Genomic DNA, 19533 nt, shown 5'->3' on the forward strand with positions numbered 1-19533 from the left:
GCATCAATGGCAATATCATATTAAAAACGAGGATATTAGGAAAGAACTTGACATTGTCAGCATCCAGGAATGCGTTAGCAGAGCTAATCTCAGGTGGTATGGTCACTTAAACAGAATGGGCGAGGAAAGATTAGCAAAACAAGTGTTTTCTGCCAGGTTGGCAGAAAACGACCCAGAGGAAGACCAAGATATAGGTGGATTGATACAGTTCAAAGTGCTTTAGACGATAGAAATATAAGATCTGATAATGTTGGAGTCTTGACAAGTAACAGACTGATTTGGAGGAAAATTGTAGATAGGAAATTAATAATGATGTAATTTTTTTCATGTAGTACTATCATATCCTGTACACCCCTTGAGGGTACATGGCTGGAATTTGATGATGATGATAATGATTCTCTGTGTTTAAGAGTATTGTACTGCCCAGGAGATATTCTGGTTTTTTTGTTTTGAATAGACCACAATTATTTTTAGTCTCACAGTAAACATTTGCATTTGTTTCATAATTTAACTAGCACAACTGAAAATTGTTAATTATTCAAGTTATTTAATTAAAAAAAGTGTTTGTTATTGTATATTCATTAAAATATGCCGAGGTGGAGGGGTAGGGTATTTCACATATTGCTTCATCTAAAAAACTTTTATACTTTCTAATTAAGCTGAATATGTTAACATGTTTTAATGATGGATTCCAGGAAATTAAATAATACATTCCTACTTTTGTTAATTACTATTAACATCAAATACCACTAATGCGAACATAATTTAACTAGTAACTAAGTTCTGATTGCTTCTAAATATATGAAATTACATATACTATCAGCTACTTCACTTATTTGCTCTCTACATTGAGATGCCATATTGGGACACGAGTTTTTGTGTTTCCTCCTCAAAGTAGTTTGCAATCAGTGTTTTGACCCAGTCCATTTGCCAGCTTCATACCATGATTGCTTTTGAATTGTTGAGCTGTTAGCAATCTCTTCAAGTGGTCTCACAGTAAATATTTGCATTTATTGTTGTTTCTTGAGGCATAAAGTCAATGAGCAAAATATTTGTTTGTCCAAACACAGTACACACAATCTTCCTAGAGGAAAGTATCTTCTTGAATTTCTTTGCCTTTGGAGATCCCCTATGTCAGTGTTTCCCATCCTTTCTGATGTCGCAGACCCCCTGTAGCGAATGTTAATTCACCGCGGCCCCCATAAAATCCAAAATGGATATTTTTTATATTTTACATATCATAAAGATGAAGTAATAAATGACAATTTTACAACACTAAATGTGTCATTTATGACAATGCAATACTGTTATAAATGGAGATATTCGGAAGAATACGAACATATCAATTAGGCCAGGTGTGAACAACATGATAAGATAAAGTTTAATGAAAATAAACTATCCCACAGACCCCCCTTTGAATTACTTGCAGACCCCCATGGGTCCGTGGACCACAGGTTGGGAAACACTGCCCTATGCCATCATTGCATTGACAGCTACTTACTCTCTGGTGTCACATGAAAAATCTAGGTTTCATCTCCTATCACAGTGTGGTTCAAAAATTTGTTACCTTCATTATGATTCTATTCCAAGTGGTGGGGCACAAGTAAATTTGTGTCCCACCACTTGGAATAGAAAAAAAAAAGTTTACTACTGTATTTTTGCAAAATGAATAGAAAAAAAAGTTTACTACCATGTACTGTATTTTGTTTTGGGATGATCTGTTAGCATTTTTGGCATCCTTACAATCTGCGATACTGCAAGTGTTCCATGACAATTTCATGCAGTAAAGAATTGGAAAGTGTGCTATTCTCAGATGAACAGCACACTTTTCATGATGAATCTTCTGTTTCTCAAATCTCCTCATTCATCTGGTCAAGCAAATTGGTAATGATTAAAGTGGCTAGTTTCTGTCTTCATTATGTACATTCATCTTCCCTTCGCTGAACATGATATGCTATCTTCTCACTATTCCCTTACTAACTTGCCAGTAAAGTTCAGCTGGGCAAACCGTTTTGGAATTTAAAATTTTATCACTGACTGTATCCAGTTAGTGGGTTTTTTATTTTCTTATTCATTTTGCAGAATGATTGTAAACTTATAAACACTGACTGAGAACTAACAATATGTTCATCATATACTTAACTCTTGCAATATCAGTAGGCACATCCAGTATGCATAATCCAAACTTAGTTCCAGGGCGCACACATTTGCTTTTCTGTAAATGTTATGATTTTATTTAGCTATTTATTTTTTATGTTTCAGAATATTCGGCCAGAAGGACAAAGAGTGAACATAAGTAATTTATACCAAAAAATGACTATTGCGAAACTTCAACAATACATGCCTCAGGTTAGTATGTTAATGTAATGTACTTAGAATTTAATACATTATTTAGTTATCAGTCTATAATTTCAATGAGTAACAAAATGAACAAAAATAAATTATTATTGTCAAGATATGTTGGGGGGGGGGGGGTATATGCATACTTCAAAAGAACTTTTACACCATAACTATGTAAAGTAATGTCAATTGCTCCATTGTAAAATATATTCTGTCTACTTTAACTTATACTCTATCCTTAATTTTGCTTTATTTCTTTGTCCTCAAAAATTTTCCTTTAAGTTCTACACATTTCTCATACGCGCGCAATAATCTGCTTATCTTAGGCCCCGCAATTAATCCTTTCTAATCTTACTTATGTCTGTACTGTTAGTGAAAGATCCTTGGTTTTAGTCTATCCACTATAACAGGTTACCAACTCCTACACTGTGTAATTTAGAGAAATTTATTTGTTTTACGACTGCGCCACTCTAAATTATGTATACAGCATGAGAATTTATGTTTGAACATATATAAGATCTGAATCTTAATATACTCAATTCCTTAAAAGCTAGTCTTGGCAATTCTTACTTTAATCAGGCTCGCAGGTTCGATATTTATTTGGAAACAGTACATTAAAAAAAAATTTAATTATTTAGAAACTGCATTAAAGCTAAATTCTATTTAAGATAACATGGGAAAAATATTCTTTCTTATAGATAATCTTCTTTCAGTAACGATGATGTCCTATTTTTAACATTACAATTGTTTTAGATTTAGGATTCTGGATATCTACAGTCCTGTTTATAGTTAATTCTTAGAGAGAAAGGTTCCATGGGTAGAATTTGTGCCTTCCATATGCTCGGGATTTTTAGACCATCATTATTGTTCAGATTGGGGTGGTTGATAAGAATCTCACAGGCTTCCTTAAATTTACGTTCATACCATGTTTTGGTGTGATGTAAACAACTGGTGCTTTTCCAGTCAATTCTATGTAAAGTGTTCAGGGCATGATCAAAAAGGCCAGCTTCACCATAGTTATCACATTTAATGTGTGTCGTTTATGTTCCTTTTGTCTGATAGGAATTGTGCATCCTGTTTCCCCTCTATATGGTATATTATAGGTGCAATAAATACGGTATACTCCAGAATGGGCCAGCGGAGGGAGTAGGTCTTTGGATGAGTTGAGTAAGCATTTTAATTTTGCAGGAGGTTTTAAAGGTGACTTTGAAGTTCTATTTTTGTAGTATTGTATTTATTTTATCTGATGTCACTTTAATGTAAGGAATGGTTATAGTTTTATTGTGGTCTGGTTTATCTTTGTTTTTTTATTCAGGTCTTGTAGAGAATTTTGTTAATAGTGTTTTGGTTGTAACTATTTTTTTAGAAAAGTATTGCTGATAACTTTATATTCGTCTTTCAGCATATGTTCATTAGAGCAGATCTTCAAAGCCCTGTTTTTTAGAGTATTAATGACACCTAGTTTTTGTTTTGGGCAGTAGTGGGAGTTTATGTATATATATTGGCCAGTATGTGTTGGTTTCTGGTAAACAGTGAAGGAAAGACTGCCAGGAGGAAGACATGTGACAAGTGTATCTAAGAAACGGAAGTGTGTTCTGTTTTTCAATCTCAATTGTGATCTGTATGCGTTTGTGTTGTTAGTTTAGGTGGCTAAGGAACATGTCTAGTGTCTGGCAGCGATGGGACTAGATCATGAAAACATCGCAAAAAAGACATTACATTAGAAAAAGATGATTTATTAGTCAGTTTTGAGGTCTCTGCTCTCTTTTTGCGAATGTCCCAATCAATGATACAATCCTTCTTTTACAGAACAAATTCCCTCCAGATATCACGGCACTCCTTGTGCATGTATTACGTTCTGGTTATTTTGTATGGCAAAACGCTTTCTACCTACAAAAAGAAGGTACAGCCATGGGCTCGCCATTCTCCCCCCCCGTTGCTAACTTTTATATGGAACATTTTGAGCAACATGCTCTAGATTCCTCTCCTTTAAAACCCAAAGTCTGTCTTAGAGATGTTGACAGTGTTTTCGTGATCTGGTCCCATGGCTGCTAGACGCTTTCCTTAGCCACCTAAACAAACAACACAAAAGCATACAGTTCACATTGAGATTGAAAAACAGAACACACTTCCATTTCTAGATACACTTGTCACACGTCTTCCTTCTGGCAGTCTTTCCTTCACTGTTTACCGAAAACCGACACATACTGGCCAATATATACACATAAACTCCTACTACCACCAACACAAAAACTAGGTGTCATTAATACTCTAAAAAACAGGGCTTTGAAGATCTGTTCCAATGAACATGCGCCGAAAGATGAATTTAAAGTTATCAGCAATACTTTTCTAAAAAAACGGTTATAGCAAAAACACTATTAACAAAATTCTCTACAAGACCTCAATAAAAAACAAAAATAAACCAGACTACAATAAAACTATCATTTCTTACATAAAGTACATCAGATAAAATAAATACAATACTACAAAAATACAACTTCATAGTCACCTTTAAACCTCCTGCAAAATTAAAATGCTTACTCAACTCATCCAAAGACCTACCCCTCCGCTGGCCCATTCTGGAGTATACCGTATTTATTGCACCTGTAATATACCATATATAGGGGAAACAGGACACACAATTCCTCGTAAGATTTATGGAAATATTATTATTTATATAGGTACTCCATGCTATTTATTAATACAATACCTATCATACATGTCCTTAAACCTGTTCACTGTTGGGTCGCTCACAACACCTCTGGCAATCCATTCCATTCATTCACCACTCTCCAAGTAAAGAACCTCTTCTGCACACCCTTACTAACCACACTTTTAGAAAACTCCCAGGTGTGACCTCTTGTTCTCCCCTTACTCTTCATGTATGGAAAAATTTCTTTTGTGTCGATCTTATAGAATCCCTTAGTTTGTCGTATCAAACTTATATCTAAGTTTGTCATATACGCTCTCCTCTTCCTGTCAGCTGAGCTCTGCAACTCATGCCTTCAGTCTGTTCTCATAGGAAGCATTCCACAGACTTATCACAAGCGTGGTTATTCCTCTCTTAATCCTCTCCACCACTTCCTGATCCTCAAGAAATCCAGGTGATTGGATATGTGCATAGTCAACATGTGGCCAAATTATAGCATTATAAAGAGGGACAATAATCTCCCTGTCTTTACTTGTCAATCTGCTCTTCAAGATCCAAGTAATCCTCTTACCTATTTTGCAAACCCTTGCAATATGTCCTCTGAATTTCAAATCTCTATCCACCATTACCCCCAGATCCCTAATCTCATCAATTTCCTGCAATCCATTATCATCAGTATGATACAATGCGTGTAGTGTTTTTTGATTTGATTTAAATCATTCTGTAGGATATCTACCAATGCACAGTTTTCATCATCAGTCAACGACTGAACCCTTTCCCCAATTCCTTCTGCTGTATCTTTTAATGTGCAAATTAAAGAGTAGTGGCCCTAGACAGAGCCCCAGTTACTCCTCTAGTCACCCTCATTCACTTTGATTCCACTCTGCCATCACCACCTTCTGATTTCAATCAGCTATCCCCCCATCCATGCCACCAGCCTCATATCCATTCTCATTTGCTCCAACTTATGTAATAGTTATCCATGTGATATTCTGTCAAATGCCTTTGTGAAGTATCATGGTATAGCCATTTTCTTTTATCCAATTCCACTGTCACCTTATTATAAAATGTGAATAAATTCCTAAGGTAGGACCTCTCTTTTACAAAGCCATTCTGCCCTTTATAGAGTATCATATTCCTATCACCCATTTCTGAATGTTACTTTTAACCAACTTTTCCAATACTTTAACCACCACTCCAGAGATACTAATTGGTCTGTAATTTGCTACTTCTGTCTTGGAGCCAGTAATAGAGCTACTACTTTCTACTGCCTTGGAACCTTTCCAGAGCTGAGACTTAGATTAATCAACTTTGTATATAACTAAGATGAAAAGCCAAACGGCTATTTTTCTGGCGAGGTTGATATAAGTTAAGGAGATAAAAATCCCTTATGTTTTTCAGCCAGTAAGCGAAACTACGATCGAAAACTACGATCTGTAACGTTTCTTTGCCGACGAACTGTCAGCGTATCCAAGCGTAAGTGACCACTTGGTAGTGCCACACCACGGCAACTCGTTGCAAAGGTGGAGCAAGATCCTTCACTGTTCTTGATATTTTCTCATAATGTAAAACATACAGCTCTTAAGTGATGTACTACAGGCTGAAAAACATAAGGGATTTTTATCTCCTTAACTTATATCAACCTCGCCAGAAAAATAGCCGTTTGGCTTTTCATCTTAGTTATATACTATGTTATAATACAATATAGTGACACACCTTTCCGGCAATCGTATAGCAAAAGTATGTAAGTTTTCTTCACTTAATCTCTGATATTCTAGGTCTAGCTACTCACTGATGAGACCTCAAAAAAGGTTGAAACCGGTCTAGGTAGTGACCTCTCCTCATAATGTAAAACAGTAGTACATCTCTTAAGAGCTGTGTGTTTTACATTATGAGAAAATATCAAGAACAGTGAAGGAGCTTGCTCCACCTTTGCAACGAGTTGCCGTGGTGTGGCACTACCAAGTGGTCACTTACCCTTGGATACGCTGACAGTTCGTTGGCAAAGAAACGTTACAGATCATAGTTTTCGATCGTAGTTTCGCTTACTGGCTGAAAAACATAAGGGATTTTTATCTCCTTAACTTATATTAATCAACTTTGTCAGAAGCACTGCCAGTTCACCTGCACATTCTCATAGCACATGGGCTGATATACCATCCAGTCCCACTGCTGTATTCACATTGATATTTTTCAATATACTGAGTACATCCAGTTCGTCTACCTCAGTGCTCACATTAGTCTCTGTCACCACCTGGATGATATATTCTTGCAAAGTGATCACTTAGTAAGTGAAAAATTTCTTCTGCTTCTGTCACTTTCCTACCATCAGCACTGAGTTAAAGTTATCTTTCTATGATCATTCTTTCTCTTATTTGCTACATGGCAAAAAATCTCTTTTGGATTTACTTTGGCCTACTTAGCTACTTTTCTCTCAAAATCTGATTTAGTTTTCCTTACCATACTAGTTGCTCTTCTTGCTTGTGCTTTATACTGCTCATGGGCATGCCGATCAACTTGTTTATATTCCTTCCATAATGCTTTCTTTTTTTTTTTTGCAACTCTGATACTGACTTGCTCAAACAATCCTTGACCACTTCTCATTTACTAATGACATTCATTTCATACAGTTTCTTATGCCATGGCACTGCTCCAAGTTGTCATAATCACCAGCTTTGTAGTTCACGTAAACGTTTTCTTAACTGAAATTTCCACATGTTGAGCTATCTCCCAGAACAAGACTGCATGGTCACTTTTCTTGATTGGAGGTAGAGTTTTACTACTGTAGTTATAGATAGATCTTCATATCACCATAGTTGGTCTCCCATGATAACAACTCAGCCTGCACTCATTGTACTAATCTGCTGATGCATGTCATCCACATTTTCTGGAGGTCTATAGCAGCAACCAACAATATATTTTGTCCTTGGCCTCTATCTCACACTAGACGGTCTCAAATGAACCATTTCCATCAGATCTACAATATTCCTTAACTTCGATTTTGTTGATTGAAGTTCTTCAGCTATGATTAATAATACCTCCTTTACTGCCCTGTATCCTTTATCTTTGAAAATACAATATCAAAATAGATTACATTCTATCCGTGTAACTGCATCATTATCTAACAACCAGGTCTTGCTGATGCAAATAATTTTTGGCCAAGTCGAGCTGACCAATACCAAAAACTCCTCTCCTTTATTTTTGATACTTTAGGCATTTGTGTACATGCATTTCATCATCCCCTTGGGCCCACAGTTACCTTTACATAATGTCATTACCTTCCCATTCAGATTCAGAAACCTGGGAAAATGCACCTAGCTCTTCACAACCATTCTTGCACTCATACTTATCTATCCCAGGGGCAGATATTTCTGCATAAGCATTCTTGCACACGCACTCATTTGTCCCAGAGATTTAAATCATCCTGTAGCACACTATCACTGCTATTTATCATATTTATGAACTGCTTAAGGGTTAAAGCTGTATAACTGAGAGGAGACCTCCACATAGCCTTTAAAGGAATGCGGAGAACCGAGGCATCTGACCTAATGTCCAATCCTCACCTTCTCGTGGTGCACCCTGTTGGGTATCTACTTTGATACTGAACGAACGAGGATGGGCTGGCAATTTGGGATTTAGCCGACCAAATTGTATTCTTATTGGTTAAACCAAAATAAAAAATGATGGTACAACATGACAAAATTTCATGCCGGCTGGGGCGTCGCCCGGTTAAACAAGGCCCCCGTTGTTTTCGCCAGGGAACCAGGGCGAACAGCGAAAAGTCAGCTACTGGAACAAATCTGAAAACAAACCCCAACTCAACATCACCAGAGTTAAAGATCGGTACTATCAACGTAAGAAGCCTGAATGGCAAAGAAATGGAGCTAGCTGAGGAATTAGATAAGTACCAGATCGACATAATAGGGGTGACTGAAACAAAAAAGACCAAAACTGGTGAGATCTTTCTGAGCAATAAATACAAAATGTTATATTCAGGCAATGACAATCAAGGAAAAGAAGGAGTAGCCATAGTATTCAACACAAAATACGAGGCTAATCTTCTTGAATGGCAGTCAGTCTCAAGTAGAGTAATGTGGGCAAATATGAGAATGGGGAACTGGACAATGAGACTTATTTGTGCCTATGGTCCCACAGAAGGTTCTACTAAGGTAGAAGTGGAGGAATTTTTTGAGGCTTTAGAAAAAGCAACTGACACAATGAAAAATGAAAAGTTGGTCCTTGTTGGGGATCTAAATAGTAGAGTAGGAAATGATTGTGAGACATACAAAAATATTTTGGGAAAATTTGGAGAAAAGAGCAAAGCTAATAATAATGGCAAATATCTGTTGGATTTCTGCTCAGGACATGGACTGGTTATTACTAACACCATGTTCCAACATAAAAATGTGCACAAATTCACATGGAGAGAAGAGGCTAGGAATAAGAAAAGTCTCATTGACTATGTTATTGTTGATAGTGATGTTTTCTCCCTGGTGCAGGACACCAGAGTGTACAGAGGATTTGAAATTGGAAGTGATCACTATTTAGTCTTGAGCAGGATAAAATTGAATTTTATATTGAAAAGAATAACATGTAAGAAAGTTTTAAAGCGAATAAAAGTTGAGCAGCTCTCAGATGTAAACTGTAGACTAAAATACAGAAATATTAGTGAAAAGAAAATGAAAGAGTTTGAGAACAGGAATCAAACCTTGGAGATTCAGTGGCAAACTCTGAAGGAAACATTGATTGATTCTGCCAGAGAGGCATGTGGTGAGGTTGTGTGCAAAGATAAAAAAATCAGAACTCCCTGGTGGACACAGGAAGTTAAAGAGGCAGTGAAGGAAAAGAAGAAAGCATATCAAAAGTTCCTGGCAAATAAGTCAGCTTTTACTCTTACAGAATACAGAGACAAATGTAAGAAAGCTAAACAGTGTGTAAAACTAGCTAAACAAAAGTCATGGGAGGACTTTGGCAAGAATATAGAAAATAAATATCAAGAAGGTGGCAAAATATTCTGGAGGTTGTTGAAGAAGCTTAGGAATGGAGGAAAGAGTGCTGTAAAAGGAATTAGAGATGATAAAGGTGAAATGAAAACAGGAGAAAAAGATATCCTTGAAGTATGGAGTAATTACTTTGAAAAACTGCTAAATGAAACAAGCAGTGATGACAGCACAGTGATAAAAAACACTGACCAGGCATGCAGTCAGGAATACATATCCATACTTGAAGTAGAAAAAGCCATCAAAGGCTTGAAATGTGGAAAGGCAGCAGGAGTAGATGATATTCGACCAGAAATGCTGAAGTATGGTGGTATAAGAGTCTTACAGTGGCTACACTGCATAGTTCAGAAAGCCTGGACAGAGGGACGAATTCCCGATGATTGGAGTAGAGCTCTCATAGTACCCATATATAAAAAGGGAAATAAAACTGAATGTGAGAATTACAGAGGCATTTCCCTACTGAGAGTTCCTGGCAAGATCTATGCAAGTATACTTGAGAAACGGTTGAGAAGAATTGTGGAAGAAAAGCTTGGTGAAGAACAAGCTGGATTCAGGCCAAATAGAGGCTGTCAGGATCAGATCTTCACTTTACGACAAATAGTCGAGAAAGCATGGGAATATAACAAAGATCTGTATTTAAGTTTTGTCGATTTGGAAAAGGCATATGACAAGGTGCCAAGAGAGAAGCTATTCAATACGCTGCAGTTATATGGTGTCAATGGGGCATTATATCAAGCAATACTTAGTCTTTATTTGAGTTGTGAGTCAGCAGTTAGAATTGAAGGAAGTACAGGAAGATGGTTTAATGTTAAATCTGGTGTGAGACAAGGATGTACATTATCCCCTCTGTTATTCATTATCTATATGGATCACATTATGAAGGAAAGTGGTATTAAACATGATATCAAAATTGGAGATGTTAATGTCAGCTCTTTGCTTTATGCGGATGATGTTATACTTCTAAATAAATCCGCTACAAGTCTGCAAGATTCTCTGACTAAATTGAATAGCTGTTGTAATAGATATGGTATGAAGGTCAGCAATAAAAAGACAAAGACAATGAAAATATGCAGAATCATTGAAAATGTCAACTGTGTTGTGAATGGAGAACCTGTGGAACAAGTAAAACATTTCAGCTACTTAGGCACAATTTTTACTGAAGATGGTAAACTAAATATAGAAATAGACAACAGAATCAGCAAAGCTGGTATCGTGGGAAGTCAATTGAATAAATTCATATGGAATAAGAAAGAAATTAGTCGGAACACTAAATTAGCTGTATACAAGACTGTGTTCAAACCAATTTTAACTTATGGATCTGAGAGCTGGGTCAGAAGTAAAACACTTGACCAAAGACTAGAGACCGCAGATATGAGAGTCCTGAGAAAGATTAGAGGCGTGAACAGATGGCATCAATGGCAATATCATATTAAAAATGAGGATATTAGGAAAGAACTTGACATTGTCAGCATCCAGGAATGCGTTAGCAGAGCTAATCTCAGATGGTATGGTCACTTAAATAGAATGGGAGAGGAAAGATTAGCAAAACAAGTGTTCTCTGCCAGGTTGGCAGGAAAACGACCCAGAGGAAGACCAAGATATAGGTGGATTGATACGGTACAAAGTGCCTTAGACGATAGAAATATAAGATCTGATAATGTTGGAGTCTTGACAAGTAACAGACTGATTTGGAGGAAAATTGTAGATAGGAAGTTAGTAATGATGTAATTTTTTCATGTAGTACTGTCATATCCTGTACACCCCTTGAGGGTACATGGCAGGAATTTGATGATGATGATGATGATGATGAAAACGGGAAGAAAAGGTATCCTTGAAGTATGGAGTAATTACTTTGAAAAACTGCTAAATGAAACAAGCAGTGATGACAGCACAGTGGTAAAAAACACTGATCAGGCATGCAGTCAGGAATACATATCCATTCTAGAAGTAGCCATCAAAGGCTTGAAATGTGGAAAGGCAGCAGGAGTAGATGATATTCGACCAGAAATGCTGAAGTATGGTGGTATAAGAGTCTTACAGTGACTACACTGCATAGTTCAGAAGACCTGGATAGAGGGATGAATTCCCGATGATTGGAGTAGAGCTCTCATAGTACCCATATATAAAAAGGGAAATAAAGCTGAATGTGAGAATTACGGAGGTATTTCTCTACTGAGTGTTCCTGGTAATATATATGCAAGTATACTTGAGAAACGGTTGAGAAGAATTGTAGAAGAAAAGTTTGGCGAAGAACAAGCTGGATTCAGACCAAATAGAGGCTGTCAGGAGCCGATCTACACTTTACAACAAATAGTGGAGAAATCATGGGAATATAACAAAGATCTGTATTTGAGTTTTGTAGATCTGGAAAAGGCATATGACAAGGTGCCAAGAGAGAAGCTATTCAGTATGCTACATCCTGTTGGAGGCTTAATGGATTTTTTACAATACTCAAAAAGAATTAAAATGGAATTTAATACTTCCTATATTTCGTCCTGGTCACTAGGACATCTACGGGGATTACAAAAACAATTAATGTAACATGCACACACAAATCTTACAATAGTAAGCCCAACCACATGGGTGACACTAAAGTCCTATCTAGGTGGAGCGCCCTCTAAGGGCGGTAGTAGGTGGCCTGGAATGTAAGGTGGCACCTCTGGTGATGAGTGTTTCCCAAATCTTCGGAAGCTTAATGCAACCGTATTTATTAAGATTTGGTTGTTTTCTGAGAGCTGCTGCTGCTTCTAAGAAAAGTCTCTCTCTCTTGAATTTGCTGTGGTGGAGCATGGTGGTTTTCTTCCATGATACTCTGTGGGTGGTGTCCAAAACATGGTCAGCCAAGCCTGAATGGCCATAGTTGTGTTTACAGATGTGAGACTTGTGTTCCTCCAGGCGGATGGATGCTGATCTGCCTGTCTGTCCAAAGTACGCCAGCTTACGGGAACAGGGTACTTTGTAAACTCCGGGCAGCGAGAGAGGAGGCAGCTGATCTTTCGTAGAATGGATAAGGGTAGCAAGTTTGCGGTAGGGCTTATATGCTGTGTGTAGGTTGTACTTTTTTAGTATCTTGGCTATTTTTTCAGATGTGCCACGGATGTAGGGTATGGTGATGGCATTTTTAAAATCTTGTTGACGAGAAGGATGGGGAATGGAGAAGGAACTGTTTTTTTGATACTGTGTTCGCTGTAGCCATTAGAGATTAAAGTGTTGTGTATGTGGTTAAGCTCAGTAGTGAGGGCGGTTCCTTATATGGCATCATCAAAACTCTTACCAAGAGAGCCCACAAAGATTGTGGGCTCTCTTGGTAAGAGTTTTGATGATGCCATATTGTTGTGAGGGATGGTGGTGGGAGAGTTTGTGAATGTATGTGCCTGTGTGTGTGTGTGTGTGTGGGTTTTTCTGTATACAGTGAAGGCAAGTGTATCATTAGGCAGGCCTGTGACTAAGGTGTCTAGGAAGGGTAAACAATTGTTCTTTTCCTTTTCCATAGTAAACTGGATTCTTGGATGTAGGCTATTGAGATGACTGAGAAAGGAGTCTAACGTGTCTGGGCCATGAGGCCAAATAGAGAACACGTCATCTACATATCTTAGCCAGATAGAAGGTTTGAGTGGGGCTGAGTCCATGGCTCGTTTTTCGAAATCTTCCATATAGAAATGTGCAAGGGGGGGTGAGAGGGGGGAACCCATGGCAGTTCCCTCTATCTGCTTGTAGATTTTGTTCTTCCAAGAGAAATACCCAGAGTTAATGGCAAAGGAAAAGAGATCTAAGATGTCAGAGGGAAAAACGTTTTCTAAGAGAGATAAGGTGTTGGTTAAGGGAATATTGGTAAACAAAGAGGAGATATCAAAGCTTACCAATATGTCTGCATTATTCAAGGTTAAATTTTCTGTGAGGGCTTTAAAGTGGGTGGGTCGAGTTTTTTATATAGGAAGTGGACCTTCCGTTGAGGGGGGTCAGAGAGTTGGCCAGCTGTTTAGACAGTCTGTAGCAAGGTGCATTGGTGGCATCTACTATAGGGCTGAGTGGGGAATTGGGTTTGTGGATTTTTGGTAAACCGTATATTCAGGGGGTGATGGGAGCAAAAAGGTTTAAATTTTTTCGTGACGTCAGGAGGTTACCTTTTTAAGTAAGATTTTTAATTTCTTAACTTGTGTTTTTGTTGGGTCGTGTTCTAGCGGGATGTAGGTAGCGCGATCGCAAAGGATAATGTTCATTTTACGATTGTATTCACTGGTATTAAGAACGACTGTGGCATTACTCTTATCCGCTCTGGTGATGACGATACTTTTTTCTTTGCATAGTTTCAGGAGAGCCATGCGTTGGGCATACGATAAGTTGCTTTTTGGAGATGAAGAATGAGCGAGGATGTTGGCTACGTCAAGTCTGATGTTGTTGGCTATCTCCGACGGTAAGCGACCGATCTCCAGTTCGATGTTACCATTACATAGAGCACCGGCACTTCCTTCGGAGCGACGGCAAAATTACGGCTGAGGCAAAGGGCACTGATGGCATCGTCGTTGAGCCTTTTGGAAGAGAGGTTTACTACTGTCTGGAGTGGTTGAATTTGGGGTTGTGGTTTGTCTTTAACCAGGTTGCTATATTTCTTGACGTGTTTATTTTTTATTTTTTGAAATTCTCTCTGTGCGGAGTTTTCCGAAATGCCAGAGAGAATCGACCAAAGTTCGGGGTTTAGAACAGTGGAGAGCTCTGAATGTAAGGAGCCAACGGCGGCGTTCATCACTGAGAGGGTGGCACGAGTAGAGGCGATTTGCTCGCGTAGTAATGCCAGGCTGGCACGGTTATATATACGGAGTGCTTTTTTGGAATAGAAATTGATCTTCATTTTAACGCAGTTCGGTATCACTCTTGTATCCCGACATCTTTTTAAAAAGGCCAGCCTATTTAGTTGCCTAGATAGTCGTAGTTTTTGCTTACCGTATTGCTTGGATTTGCGTGCTAAATCTTCTCCATGAATGATTAGAATTCGTGTGTAGAGGCTTAAGTGCTGTGAAGACATCATGTTGGAGGCTTAATGGATTTTTTACAACACTGAAAAAGAATTAAAATAGAATTTAATACTTCCTGGAATGTAAGGTGGGACCTTACATTCCAGGCCACCTACTACCACCCTTAGAGGACGCTCCACCTAGATTGGACTTTAGTGTCACCCACGTGGTTGGGCTTAGTATTGTAAGATTTGTGTGTGCATGTTACATTAATTGTTTTTGTAATCCCCGTAGCTGTCCTAGTGACTAGGAAAAAATATAGCACATCTGTGGCACATCTGAAAAAATAGCCAAGATACTAAAAAAGTACAACCTACACAGAGCATATAAGCCCTACCGCAAACTTGCTACCCTTTTCCGTTCTATGAAAGATCATCTCCCTCCTCTCTCGCTGCCTGGAGTTTACAAAGTACCCTGTTCCTGTAAGCTGGCGTACTTTGGACAGACAGGCAGATCAGCATCCATCCACCTGGAGGAACACAATTTTTACATCTGTAAACACAACTATGGCCATTCAGGCTTGGCTGACCATGTTTTGGACACCACCCACAGAGTATCATGGAAGAAAACCACCATGCTCCACCACAGCAAATTCAAGAAAGAGAGACTTTTCTTAGAAGCAGCAGCAGCTCTCAGAATCCAACCAAATCTTAATAAATACAGTTGCATTAAGTTTCCGAAGATTTGGGAAACACTCATCACCAGAGATCCCACCTTACATTCCAGGCCGCCTAAAACCGCCCTTAGAGGGCGCTCCACCTGGATAGGACTTTAGTGTCACCCACATGGTTGGACTTAGTATTGTTTGTTATTTGTGTATATGTTACATTAATTGTTTTTGTAATCCCCGTAGCTGTCCTAGTGACTAGGACAAAATATAGCACATCTGTGGCACATCTGAAAAAATAGCCAAGATACTAAAAAAGTACAACCTACACACAGCATATAAGCCCTACCGCAAACTTGCTACCCTTATCCGTTCTACGAAAGATCAGCTCCCTCCTCTCTCGCTGCCTGGAGTTTACAAAGTACCCTGTTCCTGTAAGCTGTTACTTTGGACAGACAGGCAGATCAGCATCCATCCGCCTGGAGGAACACAAGTCTTACATCTGTAAACACAACTATGGCCATTCAGGCTTGGCTGACCATGTTTTGGACACCACCCACAGAGTATCATGGAAGAAAACCACCATGCTCCACCACAGCAAATTCAAGAAAGAGAGACTTTTCTTAGAAGCAGCACCAGCTCTCAGAAACCAACCAAATCTTAATAAATACGGTTGCATTAAGCTTCCGAAGATTTGGGAAACACTCATCACCAGAGGTGCCACCTTACATTCCAGGCCACCTACTACTGCCTTTAGAGAGCGCTCCACCTAGATAGGACTTTAGTGTCACCCATGTGGTTGGGCTTAGTATTGTAAGATTTGGGTGTGCATGTTACATTAATTGTTTTTGTAATCCCCGTAGATGTTCTAGTGACTAGGATGAAATATAGGAAGTATTAAATTCTATTTTAATTCTTTTTGAGTGTTGTAAAAAATCCATTAAGCCTCCAACATGATGTCCTCACAGCACTTAAGCCTCTACACATGAATCAATACGCTGCAGTTATATGGTATCAGTGGGGCATTATATCAAGCAATACTTAGTCTTTATTTGAGTTGTAAGTCAGCAGTTAGAATTAAAGGAAGTACAGGAAGATGGTTTAATGTTAAATCTGGTGTGAGACAAGTATGTACATTATCCCCTCTGTTATTCATTATCTATATGGATCACATTATGAAGGAAAGTGGTATTAAACATGATATCAAAATTAGAGATGTTAATGTCAGATGTTTGCTTTATTCGGACGATGTTATACTTATCAATAAATTCGCTATGAGTCTGCAAGATTCCTTGACTAAATTGTATAACTGTTGTAATAGATATGGTATGAAGGTCAGCATTAACAAGAAAAAGATAATGAAAAGAGGCAGAAGCATTCAAAATATCAGCTGCATTGTGAATGGAGAACCTGTGCAACAAGTAAAACATTTCAGCTACTTAGGCACGATTTTTAGTGAAGATGGTAAATTAAATATGGAAATAGACAACAGAATCAATAAAGCTGGTATAGTAGGAAGTCAATTGAATAAATTCATATGGAATAAGAGAGAAATTAGTCAGAACACTAAAATAGCTGTATACAAGACAGTATTCAAATAATTTTTAACTTATGGATCTGAGAGCTGGGTTAGAAGTAAAACACTTGACCAAAGACTAGAGACCACAGATATGAGAATCCTGAGAAAGATTAGAGGCATGAACAGATCGCATCAATGGCAATATCATATTAAAAACGAGGATATTAGGAAAGAACTTGACATTGTCAGCATCCAGGAATTTGTTAGCAGAGCTAATCTCAGGTGGTATGGTCACTTAAACAGAATGGGCGATGAAAGAGTAGCAAAACAAGTGTTCTCTGCCAGATTGGCAGGAAAACGACCCAGAGGAAGACCAAGATATAGGTGGATTGATACGGTACAAAGTGCCTTAGACAACAGAAATATAAGATCTGATAATATTGGAGTCTTGACAAGTAAAAGACTGATCTGGAGGAAAATTGTAGATAGGAAGTTAGTAATGATGTAAATTTTTCATGTAGTTCTATCATATCCTGTACAACCCTTGAGGGTACATGGCAGGAGTTTGATGATGATGATGAACTGCGTTATGGAGGAAACTGGTATTCTTCCATAAATCTTAAAAAAATCATGGAAAAGAAACAAACATAGAGAAATTTATTTGGCTATTTAGCCTGAACAAGCTGGGTTCATGCCAAATAGTTTGTTAAAGTGAAAATATAATCTTCACAAGGATTTCTATTTAAGATTTATAGATATGGAAAATGTATATGGAAAGGTGTACCTGGAAAAGGATTTGAAAAACACTCTAGTTACATGGTGTAAACAGGAAGTTATATTCAGTGATTCACAGTCTGTATCTAAGTTGTCATCAGCAGTTAGAATTGAAGGAAATATAGGACAATGATTTGAAGTAAAATCAAATATAAGACACCAAGATGCACATTATCTCCACTGTTATTTATCATGTATATGAACTGCATTATGAAAGAAACTGGTATTAAACCTGGTATCAAATTGGTATCAGGTTTAATGCCATATTATACTGGAAAATAAATCAAGTCTGCATGGTTCCTTGACTAAATTGAATAACTGCTATAACAAATCTGACATGAAAATCAGCCATGAATAGACCAGATTATGAAAATTGGTAAGAGCATTGAAAACATGAGCTGCATCCTGAATAGAGTAACCTGCAGAATAAGTAAACATTTCAACTGTTTAGGCAGAATTTTTAGTGGAGATGGCAAATGAATACATTTATTCATTTATCTCAGAGAAATTAGTCAAAACACTAAATTTGCTGGACACTATTCAAACCAGTTTTAACCTGAGAACTGGGTTAGAAATAAAAGCATTGACAGACTGGAGACAACAGATATGAGAATTCTAAGCTGTGGTTGTGATAATCAAAATTGCAAAGAAATAGTCCAGTTTTAGAATACCTGCTTGAGCAGACATGGTAATATTATTTTATATCTTAAAACAGTAAAATGAATTAATACATTTTGGATACTGAAATGTGAAATATTTCCTTTGAGAAATTTCAAACCAGTAAAATCTCCAACCAACAAGTTGCAGGTTCAAATCCTGCCTTGGGTGTGGATGATTGTAATTGTCTTTAGGTGGGAGATGAATTTCATTGCCCAGTGCGAGACCACTTCCCTGGTTATTGGAAGCCTGAAGTGGCTTGAAAAAGTTCCATGTTTGGTCTCTAGGGCAGGGTTTCTGGACTATATAAAAATAGATAAAAAATTATAAAAAATAGATATAAAATTGACAAAACTGGGGGGGGGGTGATCCTTAGCCTTCCTATGGTACAAATATACTATAGATTTACTAATAACCTTTTATGGGTGTGAAGAACATAATAAAATGTAACTCTTAGTTCCAGATGCATAGATTTGGGGATATAACTGGAATACCTCAATGCGAACATAAATTTGAGTTAATCTGAATGTAATATACTTCATACATTTTCACCATATATATTTACAGCACTTAAAAATTGGATACTATTATTGAAATTGGTATCCTAAAAAGAAAAAAGAAATCTGTTTCATTTAAGCTGAAACTGAGGTTATAGTATTACTCCATATAAATTTATGATTAAAAAGAAAAAGGGAACCACTCCCACAGTCAAAAAGCAAGTTTGTTGTTTGGTGTTATCTGTAAGCATGATAACCATACAGCCATATTTAGAATTTTGCAAGATAATTAAAAAAAAATCAGATTGCATTTATTTCATTGATTGTTATTTGAAAACATGATTTTTAATTAAATTAATACTTAACAAAATTCTTTTAAATGCAAACATTTGAAATACCTTGAAAATAATTTCCACCATATTTTTATTCAAATGAAAAAATTGGAATAAAATAAGTAGCGTGCAGATATTTCTAGTA

General features: G+C 37.4%; 1 protein-coding gene across 1 annotated transcript in view; it reads left to right on the forward strand.

The window, feature by feature from the left end:
- LOC150094940 (neprilysin-11-like) overlaps positions 1-19533 on the forward strand; it is a 207126-nt gene that overhangs the window by 72483 nt on the left and 115110 nt on the right. The window contains exon 9 of the mRNA XM_090410851.1: positions 2263-2349. Coding sequence (XP_090266977.1) covers positions 2263-2349 — 87 coding nt within the window. The remainder of the gene's footprint in view (positions 1-2262; positions 2350-19533) is intronic.

This window comes from Typopeltis vanoorti, chromosome 21, assembly GCF_054136105.1.
Source record: "Typopeltis vanoorti isolate ZY-2024b chromosome 21, IOZ_Tvanoo_1.0, whole genome shotgun sequence".
NCBI lineage: Eukaryota > Metazoa > Arthropoda > Arachnida > Uropygi > Thelyphonidae > Typopeltis > Typopeltis vanoorti.